Raw genomic sequence first — 19,793 nt, 5'->3', positions numbered from 1 at the left:
TGACTTTTAAATAGAAAATTTAGATTTTTAAAAAGCCTTTTCATCTTTAAATTATTTTCCAAAGCAAATTGTTCATGTTTAAAAATTCTTTTGGCTACCATAAAGATTTGTATTTTTCTCATTAGACAGTTTAAAGGAAAGTTCCTTTTCATTGAAAATGGACAGCTTTTGGAGAGTAGGATGGCAGTCTTATTGTAGACCATACTTGCCTTGAACTTGTGGTATTCCTGACTCAACTTCCTGAGCAGTTTTGACTTACCAAGAAAGTAATTTCAGGGCCTAGGTAATTTCTAGGTATATAGAAGAAGCATGTGTTTATCATATATAAGGCCTTGGGCTCAAACTTCAAGATCACCCCCACCCCCCACCCCCAGAAAAAAATCAAAGTGGTATTGCTGTAGACAGGGCAATAGTTAGTTTTCAACTAGTTTCAGAAGTAATTTAGCCTCCAAAGTATTTCTTCAAAGAAGTTTCAAACATGTTCCAGAATGCAGAAAAGATGGGGGCAAGGGTTGGGGGAAGTCCTCTGCTTGATAATTTATTGGTTGTCTCAAACCTTTAGTTGTCCCTTGATTTTCTTTAAGCAAACAAACAAACCAACCTGCTTTGGGGCCATGGGATATAGCTTATTAGTATCGCACTTGCTTAGCATGTATGATATCCTGCCTGGGTATGATCCTCCAAAGAGAGAGAGGGAGAGAGGAGAAAAGAAAAGGGGGATGGATCCTGCTGTGAGTACCTTTTAAAGTTAAGTAAGTCTTAGCTCAGATAGCATTTTAAATAAATGGATGTAGTGTCAGTGGCTTTTTGTCTTTTAGATAACGAGTATCCTTGTCTTCTCAGACGATGGTGATTTATCCATGGGATATAAGAAAGCACTAGCCATTAGACATCCCATGTGAATTCTCTTCTTTTGGCACTTGACCACTTTTGCTTTTGTTTTTAAATGCGTATACTTCTCAAATACTGTTGTTTGGGCTATACCGGACAACATATGGAAATTTCTTTCCCTTGTGTTTAGTTCTAAGTCCAGGTAGAGACTGGGGATGGAGGTGAGAGCCAGGTAGATTTGTAGGGTGTAACTAGGATAGAGTTGAAGAATAACCATTTTCTTGTTCAACTTGAAAACCTCCACATAACTAAAGCGGTAGTGAAATTAATATATGTAATTTGTCGTAGTTGAAAAACACAGTTCTAGAGCCAGCTGTGGTGGTGCACACCTTTAATCCCAGCACTCTGGGAGGTAAAGGCACGGGGATCTCTGAGTTCAAGGCCAACCTGGTCTACAGAGTGAGTTCCAGGACAGCCAGAGCTAAAACAGAAAAACCCTGTCTTGAAAAACCAAAAGAAAATAAAAGAAAAACATAGTCTTATAAGTACCATTTGTTTTGCTTTCTTTGTATCCCAGTACAAAATTCATGTTATTTAAAAACTTTATTGTAAGCCGCGGGGGGGTGGGGGGAGGTGGCTTAATCCAAGCAGAGACAGGCCAGTCTTTGTGAGTTCTTGACCAGCCTTGTGTACATACTAGCTTTCAGATCAGTCAGGGTTACAGAGTAGAACCTTGTCTTGAAAGACAGACAGACAGACCTGGTTAGGTTTTAGTAGATGTTTTTGTAACATCAATGCTGACTAGAAAACACTTTCATATTAATGATAAGTTGAACTTGGCTTCTTTAAACCATTGACATTTGAAATTTGCTTCGTGCTTTTTAGGTTCGACATGGGGCAGGTACTGGACTCAGAGAAATTCTTAAGGCTCATGGGAAAAGTGGTGGTAAAATGGGAGACAGCACTTTAGAAGAGGTAAGAGTATTAAAGCTATGATTTAGTTTTAGTATTTGTCTCTTTTTCCAATTTAGGGGGAAGCAACAAAAGTTATGTAACGAAGTAGAAATGCAAGGTGAGAAAGGTGAAGAGCTTTTATGAAAAGGTTAAAAAAAAAGATGCAAGTTTATCATTGTAGAATGAGTTTAGGGAACAGAGATGTTCAGAAACACTAGAGTGGAGCAATTGTAGGAAGGAGAGCATTTGAGCAGTAGAGAGTAGAGTAAGGTGAATAATATGGTAGTGGTTGCTGAGCAACCTCAGTGTAGGGAGAAAACACTGGAAATAGCATAGCTAGCAGAAGACCAGATAAAGAGTAACTTCAAGTAATACTTTTCTTTTGTTTTCTTGGAGGTGGGGGATATTTTGATACAGTCTCACTGTTGAGTCCTGGCTGGCTTGGAACTCTATGTACCTTTCTAGGCTGGAATTCACAGAGAGCCTCCTGCCTCTGCCTCCTGGGTTCCCAGCCTGTAGTAGGTTGTGTGTGTGTGTGTGTGTATCTGTGTGTGTGTGTGTGTGTGTGTGTGTGTGTGTGTGTGTGTTTAAGAGTACAGGAACATAATAGGAACCATGAATATAAGAATTTTGATGTAGTGTCTTTTATATCCAATCATCAAAGAGGAGATGGTTACATTTAAAGATGGTAAATGGAACTCTTTCACAGCTTGGTAACTGTTCATTCTGCTAAGATAATCTGTCCCAATTTTTTTTTTTTTTTTTTTTTTTTTTTTGGAATTAACACCTCCACTCTCTCCTTATACAGAGTTGATTTTTACCTGTTACTAAAAACGATTGTTTTTTAATAGATGATTCAGCAGCATCAAGAGTGGTTGGAGGACTTAGTCATTAGACTTCTTTGTGTTTTTGCATTGGACAGATTTGGAGACTTTGTTTCTGATGAAGTAAGTAGCCCCTCAGTGGAGCCTTGCCCACATTGTGAATTCTGCATCAATAAATTTTCTGCATATGTGACTCCTTTTCACTCTGTAGGTTGTAGCACCAGTTCGTGAAACTTGTGCTCAAACATTAGGTGTGGTCTTAAAGCACATGAATGAAACAGGAGTTCATAAGACAGTGGATGTGCTGCTCAAATTACTGACCCAAGAACAGTGGGAAGTTAGACATGGTGGTCTTCTGGGAATAAAATATGCTTTGGCAGTTCGTCAGGTAAGTAACTCAGTTTTTGAAAGTGTATGTGAAGGCTTTTTCCCTCTTTGGTGTTTTGTTTGTTGTGATGGGTGTGCTTGATTGCTTGTTTATTCCTTTGTTTTATGATCTCACTAGATATCTCTGGCCACCCTGGGACTTGCTATACAGACTGGGCAAGCCTCAAAATTGCAGAGATTTTTCTGTGTCTGCCTCTGCCTCTGTCTCTTGGGTTCTAAGATTACAGGTGTGTGTCATCATGCCTGGCTCAGGCTTTTCTTGAGAACATGTCACAGAAATAGGGGATGATCATGATAATTTACAGAGAAATCAAAAGATGATTTAGTTACACTGTTGCAACTCATTCAGTGCATTTCATAGTTCTTTAAGTGTTTAAACTCATTTAAATATTAAATACATGGTCTGAGGTGGTCTGTGAGACTTAAGTTATATAGGATATACATATACAGAAGAAACAGACAGGAAACCCCACCCCAGGAAACTTACAGTAAGTATCAGGGCAAGCAGTCTACACAGTCCTGTACTTTTTTACGTTATTCATCAATGTTTATCCTTTATAAGAAGGCTTAGAAAAACAACTAGCCTTACCGTTTCATATAGGGAAACAGGTTCTAAAAAGCTAAAAGCCTTGTTTAAGGTTATAAAATGAGGGTTAATACTAGAAGTCAAAACCATATGACATATTTTAAAATTTTAAATGGAGTATCTTATAATCCAGTGTTTATTCCATTGTCAGGCTTCATCCTGGATAAAAACACATGCATATGCACACAATCTACTGATGACTATTAATGTTTTCTTCATAGCTTACTGAAATTTTTGATATATTCTAGCCTGTCGTAGCTAGCAATTGGGTTTGTAGGTTGACTCACAAAAGCCTTTTAAATTTATGACCCATAATTTTTTTTTTTTTAACAAATGTTGAGTGCTAAAATGATAACAGCAAGTGAAGCATGGTCCCCTAGGCCTGTAATCCTAGTGCTTGGAGTCAAACCTATGTGCTCCAAAGTCGTTATCCTAGTCTTTGACAGGCAGAGGCAGAAGATCATCCTTAGCTAGGTAAAATATACCCTGTTAGACATGTGATACCTTGACTTTAGAAAGAAAAGAAAACAATCAAGCAACCAAACAAAAAAACCTGAGATAAATGAGGAGCTAGAGAGAAACAAGGATTGAACCAGGATGTAATTTCCTGAATACTTTTTCGACTGGCTAACATTGGCAGCATCTGAAGAGAGTGTCCTACTTAATGCTTTGTATTAACTTTTCCTCTGTGTTGTCTTACTCACTAATCCAAGAATGGAACCTTCCTTCCTATCCCTGAGAAGCCTTTTGAAGTTACTTCTAAGGCTCTCTTTTTCTTTTGTTGTTTTAAATTGCCAGCAATAAAACAGTACCGTGTAATTTTTGCTCATACACACAAGCTTTCTACTACTTTGTTTACCCTTTCTGCTTTGTGCTTGCTTTTCCTAACCTTTCAACTCTTCAAACACAACCTTTTTCTATTTTATAGCTTCTAGAGAAAGTAGAATGGAAAATTGCCTTGTTAGTATTTGAAAAGCTGTACCTATTTCATAATAAGACTAATTTTTAAAACTTTTTTTTAACTTTAGAGATTATAATAGCATTTCTTCCTTCTCTTTTCTCCTCCCTCCAAGACCTGCCATATACCCCTCTTTGCTCTCTTTCTAATTCATGGCCTTTCCCCCATTAATGTTACCATATGCCTATATGTATATACATATATAGTCCTAAATATAATACGCTCAGTCCATATAATGTTACTTTTGTATGTTTTCAGAGTTGACCATTTGATATTGGATAACCAATTGGTATGTTCTTCCCTGAAAAAGACTCTCCTGCAAGACAATTTTTTAAAATGACATCAATTTTCTGACTAATAAGCTGAATCTCTTGAGAAGCATTTGTTTCTTTTTTTGTTTTACAATTTTAAATTGATTTTTGGTTAATGTACAAAGAATTGGGTCTTTTTGGTTTTTTGGAGACAGGGTCTCTCTGTGTAGCCTTGCCTGTCCTGGACTCACTTTGTAGACTAGGCTGGCCTCGAACTCACAGCGATTTGCCTGCCTCTGCCTCCGAGTGCTGGGATTAAAGGTGTGCGCCACCATGCCAGGCTCCTTTATTGTTATTTTATAAAACAATTTATTGCAGTGTATAACAGGCTCCAGGATAATACTTCATTCTGGCCATAGGTGGCAAAAGACATTATGGCAGGGAAGCCAGATGTTTAAATAGCGATGGGGTGGGTTACCTGATGGAACAGCTTACTTTTGGCTAGATTTTGTAATTCCACCTCTGGCGAAGGGGCCCTTCTCCATGGCTGTGGCTTTTATTTTAGCTCCATAAGATTCTTCTGCTACTCTTTTTATTTTTGACTAAAAACTTTATCTCTTTCATCCACATCGTTGATATGTTTCTTGGGCTGTTTCAGGGGCTTCTTTTTGACACTTTTGTGGTCCGTTTTTCTGCAGATCTCACACAGATTTTTCTTTGTGGCTTAATAAAAATTTTTTTATTTTGTATGTGTACCACATTGTCTTCACTCATTCAAGTGTTGATGAACATATAGGCTGGGTCTATATCTTGGCTACTGTGAATAGTATATCTGTCATCACAGATGTGAAAATGTCTCTGGTATTCTGACTTACCACAAAGATAAATGAGTCTGTCACTCTTTACCCAATACCATGACAGGGTTTCTTACTGAACTGGAAGCTCACCTTTTTGACTAGACTGTCTAGCAAGCAAGCTCTTGGAAGCCCTCTATCTCACCTCAGTAATTCTGGCATTATAGACACACACAGCTATGCTTTGCTTAAATACAGAATATAGAATAAAATGTGGCCATTGGAAATTTGGACTTAGCTTTTCATGCTTCCAGAGCAAGCTGTTTTACTACCCAGTTGTACAAACCAATTCATTTGTTTGTTTGTTTGTTTGTTTGTTTGAGATAGAGTTTCTCTGTGTAGCCCTGGCTGTCTTGGAACTCACTCTGGAGACCAGGTGTACTCAGATCTGCCTGCTTCTGCCTCCCGAGCACTGGGATTAAAGGTGTGCACCACTACACCACAAGATCAATTAAAAAAAAAAGATTTTATTTATTTTATGTGTGAGTGCTCTATTTGCATGTACACCTGCAGGCCAGAAGAGAGCATCAGATCATGTTATAGATGGTTGTGAGCCAGCATGTGGTTGCTAGGACTTGAACTCAGGAACTCTGGAAGAGCAGACAGTGTTCCTATATACTGAGCCGTCTCTCCAGTCCACAAGATCGATTCTTTTTCTTTTCGAGACAAGGTTTCTCTGTGTAGCCTTGATTGTCCTAGACTCACTTTATAGACCAGGCTGGCCTTGAACGCACAGAGATCCACCTGCCTCTGCCTCCCAAGTGCTAGAATTAAAGGCGAGCACCACACCACCTGGCACAAGATCAATTCTTGATGAGATTCCTAGTATATGATCACAGGAGTACCCACAGAGCCTTTGTGGGGAAAATGAATAGAGATTAGATTAGAATAGTGTTAGGAGTGGAAGGATTTGGCTTTTCTTTTTCATTTCTCTTATATCTACTTGTCAGTGATTTTTGTCAGGGATACTGATTGAAAAAATGTAGGCTGAGGGTCTTACCAGGGACATACATGTATTTTGTTCACAGACAACATTTATAGTCTTAGTAGGAACTGGTCTGATATGTGAGTTTCATCCAGTAATATTTGGAATTTTTCTCATGTGGTATTATTTACTCAGGGTCCTGCTAATTTATCTATTCTGTTTATGAGTTTCTTTTTAAATATATAAACATTGGAATGAAGTTCAAAGCTAATAGAGATGCTTGAACACAGTAATTATACTATAGAAAATTAGCCTGTTTTGATGTACTATTTTACAGGATGTAATTAATACTTTATTGCCTAAAGTCTTAACTCGAGTAATCGAAGGACTCCAGGACCTTGATGATGATGTCAGAGCTGTTGCTGCAGCATCCCTAGTGCCTGTAGTAGAAAGCCTTGTCTATCTTCAGACACAACAGGTACACTGAAAGTTTTCCAGCATTTTTCCTATAGAGCATGTTTACCTTTGGGTGTAGAACTTGAAATTTGGAAATAGATTGAGTTCTTTTTGTTTCATTGCCTATAAATTTTGTAGGTATTTGTATTTCTTGTCTCTACATCCCTCTGATGCATGAAACTTGATTATATGTTGTCTTTGGGAACAGTGAATTGTATATTATCTAATTCCCTTTATGTACTTAATACACAGAGGATTTCCTTGAAAAGGAAACAGCTATTGTTTCTAAATTCTCCCCTTATGTTTAGAGATGTGAAGTCTTATTTTGATTTTATTTCTTAATATTTTAACCTGATCTCATTTGTAAGAGACTATTAAATTTTAGTATAGTTCCTATTTTATCAAATCCAGAATATGAAGTTAAAAATGCAGTCAGCATTATTTTATGAGCTCAAAAACTAAACTTGTATTTCATGATTGTTAAAATTCCCTGAAATTATCCTGCCCAGTAAAAATCTGGTTAGGGAGGAAGTGAGCCCAATGGCACTAAAAGGAGGGCAGAGATTGGTTGGTTCTGAGAAGAACTGGGAGTAGGGAAAGAATATGGTTAAAAGGTATTATATAAAACGAATTAAATAAATATAATTTATAAAGTAAAAAAAAAAAAAGAGGGCAGAGAATTGTTAATGGCAAATAGTGTCTTTTCCTTGACATTACTTAAAACCATTTGTTCAAACTCATTGGAATTAATATATGCTATTGACTCATAGTGACCCTTGGGATATAATTTGGCAGGATTTGTGGATGTTATGTAAAATCAGTAACTTTTCTTAAAAACTGATCTTACAGGTGCCCTCCATTATAAATACCTTATGGGATTCTCTTCTGGAATTAGATGATCTAACTGCTTCAACAAATAGTATTATGACTCTTCTTTCATCCATGTTAACTTACCCTCAGGTCCAGCAATGCAGGTAATTATTTCATATTAGTGGCATAGAATAATAAGCCTTCTATATCTTTCCAGATGATTAAAGTTAGACTGTTCTAGCACCTTTAAGAACAGAGCTGTAAGTTGAGGACTCCACTTTTTCTCAGGAACTCTTCTTCCTTCTATTTGGGACTGTGCTAAAGAGACGGCTCAGTGGTTAAAAGCATGTGATACTCTTGCAAGAGACCCAGGTTTGATTCTGGCTGCTTGATGTCTTGTGCTTCCCTGGAGCCTCTCATAATTTAAAGAAAAGATGGAAGGAAGAAAGGAAAAGAAGAGAGAGAACATTTGGGACAAGAAAGGTTATTTTAGGTTCTGAGATCAGGGCTTAGTTAGAGATTGTCTGCCTAACATGCACAAAGCCTTGAGTTCCAGCACTGGACACACACAAATTAAAAAAAAAAAAACCTAAGATAGTTGTTTTTCATACCTTGGGTTATAATTTTATAGTCCATTATCTTGTGGATCTAAAACAGACACTTTAGAATAGTTTATAGATATTTATTTTGGTTTTTCAAGACAGGGTTTGTCTGTGTAACAGAGCCCTAGCTGTCCTGGACTTGATTTGTAGGCCAGGCTGGCCTTAAACTCAGAGATCTGCCAGCTTCTACCTCCCATGTGCTGGGATTACAGGCATGGGCCACCACCACCCAGCTACACTTCTAAAATTTAACATCAGTTTTCCAAGATACTCACTTTCTGTGAACTTATTCTTGGTAATGTTTATTTCTTCAGTTCTTGTCCTTAATTTCAGTAATTACTAGTCAGGAAGATAACAAGTAATGATGAACTATAAAACTCAAAGACAGGACTTGGGTGAAGCCGGAAACTAAACATTTAAACTGTTATGACTCTTCAGTTCTGACACTGGCCATGTGTATGACATGTTAGAATGCTGTTACTGTTTCTGTGAACAGTATTCATAAAGATGCAGAAGAATGTCACATAGCTTTTTACATGAATGAGGACATGATGGTTCTTAGCCTAGTGAGGCTGTTCAGTGACTGCTCATCTGATTATGATTTAAAGCCACTTCTGGCTACATGAATGAGTCAGTGAAGTTCAAACATGTATGAAAATCATATTGTTCATTTATTACTGACTAGTAGTATTTAGTGCAGAATTTAGGTGAGTAAAACAGTATACAAGCAGGATCAGCAAGTAAGTGCCCGTAGAAGCAATAAACAGCAACTGAAGTGGCAGCACCTATGTCTGGCCTTTTACTTTAAACAGCTTCTTATTGCTAATACAATACAAAGGGATTGAGTGAGCTCATGTAACAACTCTCCCAAAGCTGCAAAGTCACAGGGGTTTTAAATTACATCAAACCAGACGTTAAGTAAATCTTTGAAGGCCTAAATACTGAGCATTTTTGGTTGTGAGCCAGTCTTAGATGAAACTGTTCCACTATGTTACCGTAGCCAGAAAACATCCAGTATATAATACACAGAGAAATGTGTTGTAGTAAAACTTTCATTAAAAAAATAAAAGGAAGTCTATAGATTTATTTAGCCTGTGGGACCTTAGTACGTGGTACCAAGAAAACTAAATAATACCGGGCTGAGAGATCTCAGCAGTTAAGAGCACTGGTTCTTCCAAAGGATCCAAGCTAAATTCTTGGCAGCCACACAATGACACAATGACATGGTGGCTCACAGCCAGCTGTAACTCTAGTTCCAGGGCGTTCAGTGCCTGCATGTACAGTATGCCCAGATACACAGGCAGGCAGAACACTCATACACTCAAAATAGTGAAAAACTTTTAAAACTTAGATAATGTAAGAAAATGATACAATGTAATACAATTTCTGATAATCCTATGTGAAACAATGTAGTTTTCCATTCTTTCTGTTTCAAAATTGCCTGATTAAAAAAACAAAACAAAAAACCAAAATTGCCTGATTAGAAAAATTGCTTTATTTTTTTGTGGTAATTGGTAGATATTTTCCAGCTTGTGCTAAAGGAAATGCAGCATGTCTTGTGGCGCATGAACAATTGCACTATTAACAAGTCTTTGTTATAATGCTTTTATGTGTTCTGAATCTCTCTTATGTCTGTGTGCATGTGTTTACATTGGAAATTTTTGAATGAACTTACAAAAATAAACACAAGAGGTAGTGTTCATACATACTTGCAAGTAATGAAAATAGCATCAATAGTAGCTCCTCTGAGGGAGCATGGCAGATGGTAATGTTAATAAGGCCTTGTCCTTTGTTTTGTTTCTGTCTTTTCTCTATTAAGAAAATGCTTAATAGAAATGCTATTTAAGAATTATTTCCCTTTAGAAATGACTCCTGAATATGGCAGAAATGCTATGATTCAAGTTAGCCTAGATTTAGCTTTGCTTACTTCCTTCATTCAACATTTTATCTGAGAAGGAAGAAATGTGAGTCTTCCTAATCTAGTAAATGCTAAGGCATGTTAACACATTACAAAACTACCATTATTTCTTAGTAGTTTCTTGCCACTTGAGGCGGCCTGAAAAATGAATACAAATTATAATTATGATTGAGATTTGCCCTTGCAATGGAAAACAGTTATGCGGACCTAATTATGTAGCTAGAATACATTTTCCTGGGAAGAAAAGCAGATATATTGGAAGGTTCTAACTTGTAAGGGTAATTATGGCCTTAGTACTATAGAGAAACCTAATCTGTACCCTTTATTGGCTGCATTTCCTGTCTTTTGGCATTACAATATAAATTTTTGAGTGAGAGGGTTAAGTGAATGCTCATGAAAATTGGATCATCTTTTATTTATTAAAAAGACGTGTCAATATTACTAGGTCCATACAACACCAATATTAGATAATATATCTATGGAGTTTCAATTGATGATGAATAAGATTAATTTGTGTCTTCTCCATTAGTATTCAGCAGTCACTCACAGTTTTAGTCCCACGTGTCTGGCCATTTTTGCATCATACTATATCTTCAGTTCGAAAAGCAGCATTGGAAACTCTCTTTACATTATTATCAACACAGGACCAGGTAAGAACTTATGATTATAAATAGTAACCTCAAAACTTTTGTAAATTTTATAAGACAGACCACATCATTCTCTCAGGATGCTTGAGCATAGTAAAAGGTGTATGGTAACCATACAAACATAAGAATATCATCAATATTAGGTCAGAAGTATTTTAGAATTTTTTTGTGTTTTTATATTCTCAGAACTTGTAGTAATGGCTTAATACATAAGAGATAATTCCATAAGTATTTGTTGGGTGAATTAATTGAATAGCATCTTCCTATAGGAGACATGTTAGTCTTAGTTTGTTTTACATCGTTGTTGGGTGATTGACAGAAACCATTCTAGGTTATAAAGGATGCATTTGAAGCACTGAAGTAAAACTCCTTAAAGACTGACTACTGAACTCCCAACGTCTTGTCTTCTCTTAAAAATTAATGTCATGCCACGGGTAGTGGTGCACACCTTTAATTCCAGCTCTTGAGAGGTAGAGGCAAGTGGATCTCTGTGTTTGAGTCCAGCTTGTATCTACAGAGTGAGTTCCGGGACAGCCAAGGCTACATAGAGAAACGCTGTCTCAAAAAACCAAATAAATAAATAAATATTGCTTCAGGTCTTAGTAGTCTGTGATTGGGGAGCTGATGAGTCCTGTTTACATTTTTATTTTTTAAAATCTGGAGACTGAAGGAAAAAAAATACAAGTTAAAAGTGTTAGAGTTTAAGCCAAGCACTTTTTTTAAATTTCTGTTTTGTTTTACTTTATTTATTTTTTTGAGACAGGGCTTTACTGTGTTGCCTTGGCTGGCCTGGGACTCCATTTATAAACCAAGCTGGCGTCCAATTGACGGACATTTGCCTGCTTCCTTAGTACTGGAAGTGGAATTGGGCCAATCACTTTTTTTAGAGGTTTTTGTTTTTTTTTTGTTTGTCATTAGAGTTGTGTTTATTATTTTATGTGTGTAAGTGATGTCTGTGCACCACATGCATCCCTGGTGCCCTAGGAGCTGGGCCCCTCCATGTGATTGTGAGGAATCACGCCCAGGTCTTTTGCAGCAAGTGCTCTTAACAATTGAGCCATCTCTGCAGTCCTCCTTTTTAGAGTTACTGATAACTTTATTTTAATAGGGTTCACAGCTAAAATCTTATGTGGAAAAGGGTGTCTAGTGCTATAAATCCTGACACAGGTGAAGCCTCACCAGCTTTCCTAGTTCCACCTTTTATAATGAAGTTTCAATATCTCTGAAACATCTGATTTCTTTTTCTCAGCTGTCAAAGCTTTAAGTAGTCATGACAAAATAATTATTTATGCAGGAGCTCTTAAACCAGAGGACTTAGGAAACCAGAAAAATCACTTAGGGCCTGATGAATTCGATGTGGAAATTCACGTGACAAATGTAGGATGCAGTTGGGAGCTGTGTCCTGTAGAGCAGAAGTATAGGCATGGTTTCAGTTTACTCATTATATATCATGCAAGAAACAAAAAAAGAAGTGAAACTAAGATTTTCCAACCTTCTTCTAAAGAACAGTAGTATTTTTAGACAGTAGATAGTTGCATGAGTAATGTCTCTTATGTTGTCTAAGCATCCACTTGTCTGAAATAGGAATATTCCATATAGATTTGCTTTAATTTGCAGCATGATACTGTGTTGTATTTGGGAAATAAACATTTATAAAATTTATTTTGTATTATCTTGGTAATTCTGTCTAATTAAAATCTTTTCTGCAGAAAAACCTCAGGTATGTTTCATAAGTCTAAGATCGATTATATGCTGACAGTGCAACTGGCAGGGATTGTTCCTAATTTTCATTTCATTTTTGCTTTAGAAATTTTTGCCTAAATGTTTCTGATACGAATCTTCTTAAGCTCACTTCCGACAAACCTCCTCCTCTTTGCACATTTTCCCCCCATACCCACTCCTTCCTCCATGACTGTCAGTATTAACTGTCAGCTTGAAAAAATTTAGACGCAGGTCCTGAGAAACATTTTTAGTATGTCTGTGGGGGATTATCTGGATTACATTAATAGAGAAGGTGGGTAGATCTGCCTACCGTTGAGTCTCGGACTGAGGTTTAGCCTCTGTAAAACAGAGGAAGGTAGCATGTGAGCCCTCTTGCTGTTTACCCTTTCTTCGGGGGACAGGTCAGGCCTTCAGTGTCTCTAAGCTATTTTAACTTCTATAACTTATTTAACTGTGTGTGTTCTGAGTGTGTGGTGTGGGACTGGTAGGCCATAGGACAGCTTTCTATGTCTATCATTCCTTGGACTCCATCAACTTTTTGTTTTGAGTCAGGGCTTATACTGCTTCGTTTGCCAAGGAAGCTGGACTCTGCAAGCCCCAAAGATTTGCCTGCTTTTGACTTGCTAGCCACCATTTTTGGTTTTTTATTTGATTTGATATATGAGTGCTTGCATGCAGTTATGTGTACTGTGTGTACCTGGTGCCCCAGAGGCCAGAAGTTCCTTGGAGCTGGAGGTACAAGTAGTATTGAACCACCTGATATTGGCACTGGGAACCGAACCTGGGTCCTCCCTAAGTGCAGCAAATGCTCTCAACTGCTGAGCCATCTCCCCAGCCCCAGTGTGTTTTGTTTGTTTTCTCCCAAAACAGAAGGGCTTCTCTGTATAGACCTGGCTGTCATGGAACTCAGTCTGTAGAATAGGCTGGCCTCGAACTCAGATCTGCCTCCTGAGTGCTGGGATTAAAGGCATATGATACCTCTATTCCCACCCCAACCCACCACTTGGCTTTCTTCTTCTTCTTCTTCTTCTTCTTCTTCTTCTTCTTCTTCTTCTTCTTCTTCTTCTTCTTCTTCTTCTTCTTCTTCTTCTTTCTCTTCCTCCTCCTCCTCTTCTTCCTCTTCCTCTTCTTCCTCCTCCTTCTCCTCTTCTTCCTCTTCTTTTCTCCTCTTCCTCCTCCTTCTTCTTGTTTTTCCAGACAGAGTTTCTCTGTGTAGCCTTGGCTGTCCTGGACTCACTTTGTAGACCAGGCTGGCCTTGAACTCACAGCGATCCTCCTGCCTCTGCCTCCTGAGTGCTGGGATTAAAGGCGTGTAAGCATCACTGCAGTTCAGTATATCCTTGCAGAGCTGACTCTACTGTTTATACCTGTGGTCTTCTAATTGTCAACTTTTTGTTTGTTTTGCCCGTAAAATTGGAAGATTCTAAGAAAGAATATGTTATTGTCAAATGTATGAGGACATATGTCTGCCATTATGTTATCGTAGTTACTTACTTTCTTTCTTTTGTTTTGTTTTTTCCAAACAGGCTTTCTCTGCGTAGCCTTGGCTGTCCTGGACTTGCTTTGTAGACCTGGCTGGCCTCAAACTCAGATCTGCCAGCCTCTGCCTTCCAAAGTGCTGGGATTATAGGCGTGTGCCACTGCGCCCTCATAGTTCTTTTCTTTTCTTAAAATTATTAATTTATTTATTATTCACTTTACACCTCAGTCGTAGCCCCTCCCTCCTCTCTTCCCCTCATCCCCCTCCTCTATTCCTCAGAAAAGGGAGCCCCCAGCCCAGCTCATCAAGTCAAATCAGGACTGAGCTCGTCCTCTTCCTCTGGCCTGGTAAGGCAGTGCCAACAGGGGGAAGTGATCAAAACTTAGAGAGATCTGCTTCCTTCTGTTTCAGGAGTGCTGAGACTAAAGGCATGTACCACCATGCCTGACTTTTTACAGTTACAAATTGAGAGAAAAACTGAAGATAAAGTACATTGTTCCCATATACCTTAATCTCCCATTGTTTACAGCATCCCCCACTGTGAATGCCCTGTATGGAAAAATAAGGCACTCACTATTACTAGTGGGTTTGCATCCACTGAAGTTTATAGTTTCCATTAGAGTGCACCCTTGATCCTATACAGTCTATGGGCTTGACAGATCACTTGTGTCAAGTATACACAATTGTGTAGAACAGTCTTACTGCTTGAAGCATCCTCTGTGCTCTATCCATGAATTCTTTCCTCCCTTGGCTGATTTGAATATTTACAGTATATATCCATCAGTATTTATAGCCTGAGACAGCTAATATACTTTATATCATATTTTACTTGTTATAAATACAGGGCAAAGCCAGGCGCAGTGGCGCATGCCTGTCCAGCATTTGGGGGAGGCAGAGGCAGGTGGATCTCGGTTTACAAAGTGAGTCTAGGACAGCCAAGGCTACACAGAGAAACCCTGTCTCAAAATACAAAACAATAAATACTGGGCAAACATCTTCCTCTAGAGATGGAGTTTGGTGTCTACAGGTAATTGTTTAGATTGTCAGTGACAGAGCTGAGAGTAAGGGAAAAAGACAACAAGACTATTCTGGTATGTTGCATTATTGACAAGTATGTAGAATTAGGCTCTGATCTTTTAGCACAGCAGCATTGATCTGAGCATGTCCCAGTTTCCTAAGAAAGCAGTGGTGTATGATGATGATGTAACTGAGGACACTGCAGCTTAGAGCTTGCTTCTATACTTTCAACTTATTTGGGGAAGATTTGATGTTAGGATAATTAGGCTTTCCCCTTACTTGCCTGTGATTATAGGATTGTGTAATTTTCAAGCCATTGTAATAATGACTGTGGTACTTATTGCCTCTAAATCTTATCAAAATGTATCATGTTCAGTCTTTTTGATAAAGCCATATAGTCTTTTCATGACAGTGTTTGTGTTACTTGACTTTTAGTTCATGTAAGCTAACTTCCAGGATCTACATGTCATCACTTTGATTCTGTTTTTGTTTTCAGAATTCTTCATCTTGGCTTATTCCTATCCTGTCTGATATGCTGAGACACATTTTTCAGTTTTGTGTTTTAGAAAGCAGCCAGGAAATTCTGGATCTTATTCACAAGGTACATGATAATTTTATTTGTATCTCTCTTCCTAATAAATTTATAGATATAATTAAAAAATAATTACTATTGGTGAGGGATTTTAATGAATTAAGCCATCTAAAATATTTGAAGAGTTCAGTAAGCTACAAGATGATCCAGAAAACTGGACTTCTTATGGACTATAATAGTAAATTCAGAGTGGTCATGATTTTTTTTTTATTCCTCTTGTTATATGTCTTACTAAGCTAATGTTCTACATTTTAAATGATTTTTATTTTAATATTGGGGGGGGGTGAGGTATTCTGTTTTGGGGGGGGCACCTTGTGAGAGTCTTTAGGACAGGATCTCACATAACCCACGCCAGCCTGAGCTTGCTCTGTAGCTGGAATTGGACTCAAACTCCTGGTCCTTTTGCTTTCATCTCTCAATTCTGGGCTTGCAGATATATATATGAGCATGCCTAGCTTAGCATGTTTAATTTATAAACATGTATTTATATATCATAAGCCATGATCATATCACTAGTTTGATTTGATCCTTCTGCTTCAATCTCCAGAGTGCTTTATAGATATGTATTACCACACCCAACTCTATATCCTTTTATTTATTTATTTATTTATTTATTTATTTATTTATTTATTCATTTATTTTGGAGATAGGGTTTCTCTGTGTAACAGCTCTGGCTGTCCTGCTACTTACTTTTTAGACCAGGCTGTCATGGAACTCAAAGAGATCCGCCTGCCTCATGCCTCCTGTGGATTGGGATTAAAAGTATGCACCACCACAACTGGCTTCAATATTTTAAAACATTATTTATTGGGCTAGAGATTGGCTTGGTGGTTAAGAACACTTGTTGCTCTTGTAGAGGAGCCAGATTTGATTCCCAGCACCCATATGGCAGTTCATAATTGTCTGTAGCTCCAGTTCCAGAGGATATGACACTTTTCTGACCTATAGGGGCAGCAGGCATACATGTGGTGCATAGACATACATGCAGGCAAAACACAAACATAAAAAATAAATTTAACCTAAAAAATCCACACAACATATATTTTGTGGGAGTGAGTGTGTTTGTTTGGTATGTGTAGAATAGGGGACTACTTTTTAGGAGTTGGTTCTCTCCTTCTACCATCTGGGTTCTGGAGATTGAACTCAGATTATCAGGGATGGTGGCAACTTCCTTAACTCACTGAGCCATCTTTGTGGCCCTCGTGATCTTAGAAACAACAACAAAACCCAAAACTTTCCTTTGCATTATTTCATATATATAAACCCATCAACAAAATGAGTATTTCAAAGTGAACCTCCGTTGACTTTCCCCTGCCACCCACATATGTTTATTGGGGGATGGGGCGTCAGTCCTTCTTGGCCTCTGCCTTCCTCATGGCTGCCAGCACGTTGCTAAGCTCCTCCCCCTTCCTCTTGGCCCGGATGTGCGTGCCCACCCTCTTCTTCATGAACTTGAGCAAGCGCTTGTCCTTGGACACCCTGAGCAGCTCCAAGGCACGCCGCATAGGGCGCGAAGCCGCACACCTCCCTGATCATGTCCTGCACAAACTTGGTGTGTTTGGTGAGGCACCCGCTGTGCCTCGGCTTGCTGACGTTCTTCGTCGCCTTGTGGCTCTTGTTGAGGCCCACGGCCATGGGGTAGCGCAGGGCTATTGGCTGCTGTTCTCCTATGGCAGCCGCGACAGGAAGAACTGCCCCGCTCAGAACCCTGGGATATCTGTCGCTCTGGTCGCTGCTCCAGCCAGAGAGGCACGCTTACCGCCGGTGTCCCCTGGTGGCCAGAGGCTCTGCCCCGTTGACTCTTAAAATGAATCTTTGTTATATCTTACTCCCTCTAGTTAATTTTCTCTAAAAATATGTTTTACACTTTGTTAGCACTTAATAGAAAAATTAGTTCATATTGTCCTCTTCACTCTGTAGGTCTGGATGGAATTGTTGGACAAGGCTTCAGTTCAGTATGTGGTTGCAGCTGCTTGTCCGTGGATGGGTGCTTGGCTTTGCTTAATGATGCAGCCTTCTCATTTACCTATTGATTTAAATATGCTGCTAGAAGTAAAAGCTAGAGCCAAGGTAAGTATCAAAAAACACAAGGTGTTTCTGTGTTTAGCTCATTATTACTAATATAGTAATCATTTAAGATGGATATATTCATTGCTTTAAGGGTGCCTTCATTAACATTAGTTAGAAGAGACTTTTCTGGATAATAATTATCCGTTGAAATTTTACGAAAAGAACTACATTTTACTGGGGTTGTAATCATGTTTTTTGTTGCTTCCAATTAAATTTTGTTGATTAATCTTTAATTATTTTCTTCCTGTTTTTTTTCTCTAGGAAAAAACAAGTGGTAAGGTACGTCAAGGCCAAATCCAGAATAAAGAAGTCCTTCAGGAATATATTGCAGGTGCAGACACCATCATGGAAGACCCAGCTACGAGGGATTTTGTAGTTATGAGGGCCAGGATGATGGCAGCTAAGTGAGTATTCACCAAGTGTTAAGTATCATAGATAGAAAATTCTGGATAATGGCTATAAAATTTAACCAAGAGCCTTTTTTTCATAAGTTTGTCAGGTGTTCTTCCTTTATAATAGTTATCTAAGAAAAAAATTAAAGCAAGTAAATATTTTTAAGCTTTTGACGTTTTAAAAATAGGTTTTCAGCTAGGCGGGCTGTGGTGCACACCTTTAATCCCAGCACTTGGGAGGTAGAGGTAGGTGGATCTCTGTGAGAGAAGCCCTGTCTCGAGCCCTTCCCCCACCCTGCACTGCCACCCAAGGTAGAATTTTCGGTTAGAGGTGTAGCTCAGTTGTAGAATGTTTGCCTAGCTCACCCAAGTCTCTTTATTTGGTCCCAGACACCACATAAGCAACGAGGTGGCATACATGTGTTTCATGTGAGACGTGAAGGCAAGGAAATCAGGAGTTCAAAGTCCTCAGCCACATAGAGAGTTGAGGGCCAACCTGGGATATATTAGACTCTACATCAAAACTAAAAGTAAACTACTTCATGTCTATTCATGAAAATAGGATAGAAGATAAGTAATAGTTCTTATGGAGAAATGTATGGCTTTAATAGGAGATTGCCTCAAGTAATGTCTACAGTGTGGTCTTTTCCTCTTTTAGGTTGTTAGGAGCACTTTGTTGCTGTATTTGTGATCCAGGTGTAAATATGGTAAACCAAGAAATTAAACCAGCAGAATCCCTTGGCCAGTTACTGCTCTTCCATCTGAACTCCAAATCGGCTTTACAGAGAATTAGTGCTGCATTAGTAATCTGTGAATGGGCTGCTTTACAAAAGGTAAGGTATATTCCTAAAGTCATAAAGGCAAATTTAGAAAAACCGGTTTTCACTGTCATTTAGGATTACTTATAACCTACAACATAAAAGTAAAAACAACTTCTTTATAAAACTCTTAACAGTTATGGGAAAGTATTCCGTATATTGGACATTATTTGTTTTCCATTTACGTTTAACTTTGTTTTTACCCACTCTATTCATATCTAAGACTACTAAGCTGTTTTCATATTTGGTATTTGTCCATCCCCTACAGTCTGTTAGAAAAGTTCCCTGTTAAGCTGTGTGTATAGAAAGAAGCAGACCAGAACCCGACTGTGTATATCCAGTTGGTCATTACTCTCAGACAGCACATTTTCAGTGCTTTGTGGGTGGTTTGGTTTTTTTTGTTTTGTTTTGTTTTGTTTGTTTGTTTTCTGTTTGTCTGTTTGGTTGGTTTTGGTTTTTTAAGACAGGGTTTCTCAGTATAGCCCTGACTGTCCTGTAGACCAAGCTGGCCTTGAACTCAGAGATCCACCTGCCTCTGCCTCCTGAGTGCTGGGGTTAAAGACGTGTGTCACCACTCCACTGCCACCAGGCTTGTGCTTTGTGTTTTGGATCCCTATTTATATGTAGAATAAGAAGGGTAGAAATTTTGGTTGCAAGAAAAAGAAATCTCCATATTTAAACTCCAATCTTTCCAAATGA

At 38.4% G+C, this 19,793-nt stretch overlaps 1 protein-coding gene and 1 pseudogene across 5 annotated transcripts in view; one reads left to right on the top strand and one right to left on the bottom strand.

The window, feature by feature from the left end:
- BTAF1 (B-TFIID TATA-box binding protein associated factor 1) overlaps window positions 1–19,793 on the top strand; it is a 90,183-nt gene that overhangs the window by 33,451 nt on the left and 36,939 nt on the right. For all 4 annotated transcript variants that reach the window (XM_084763720.1, XM_084763719.1, XM_084763721.1 and 1 more), the window contains 10 exons: window positions 1,717–1,806; window positions 2,637–2,732; window positions 2,821–2,997; window positions 6,908–7,048; window positions 7,876–8,000; window positions 10,886–11,006; window positions 15,719–15,823; window positions 17,735–17,884; window positions 18,146–18,288; window positions 18,935–19,109. In XM_084763720.1, the coding sequence (XP_084619846.1) occupies window positions 1,717–1,806; window positions 2,637–2,732; window positions 2,821–2,997; window positions 6,908–7,048; window positions 7,876–8,000; window positions 10,886–11,006; window positions 15,719–15,823; window positions 17,735–17,884; window positions 18,146–18,288; window positions 18,935–19,109 (1,323 nt within the window). The remainder of the gene's footprint in view (window positions 1–1,716; window positions 1,807–2,636; window positions 2,733–2,820; window positions 2,998–6,907; window positions 7,049–7,875; window positions 8,001–10,885; window positions 11,007–15,718; window positions 15,824–17,734; window positions 17,885–18,145; window positions 18,289–18,934; window positions 19,110–19,793) is intronic.
- LOC311581589 (large ribosomal subunit protein eL36-like) lies at window positions 16,230–17,644 on the bottom strand (annotated as a pseudogene). Its single transcript has one exon. The product of its transcript is annotated as a large ribosomal subunit protein eL36-like (transcript).

Source organism: Acomys minous (genome assembly GCF_964271855.1).
Source record: "Acomys minous genome assembly, chromosome: 2".
NCBI lineage: Eukaryota > Metazoa > Chordata > Mammalia > Rodentia > Muridae > Acomys > Acomys minous.
This window is presented reverse-complemented; position numbering and strand designations above follow the sequence as displayed.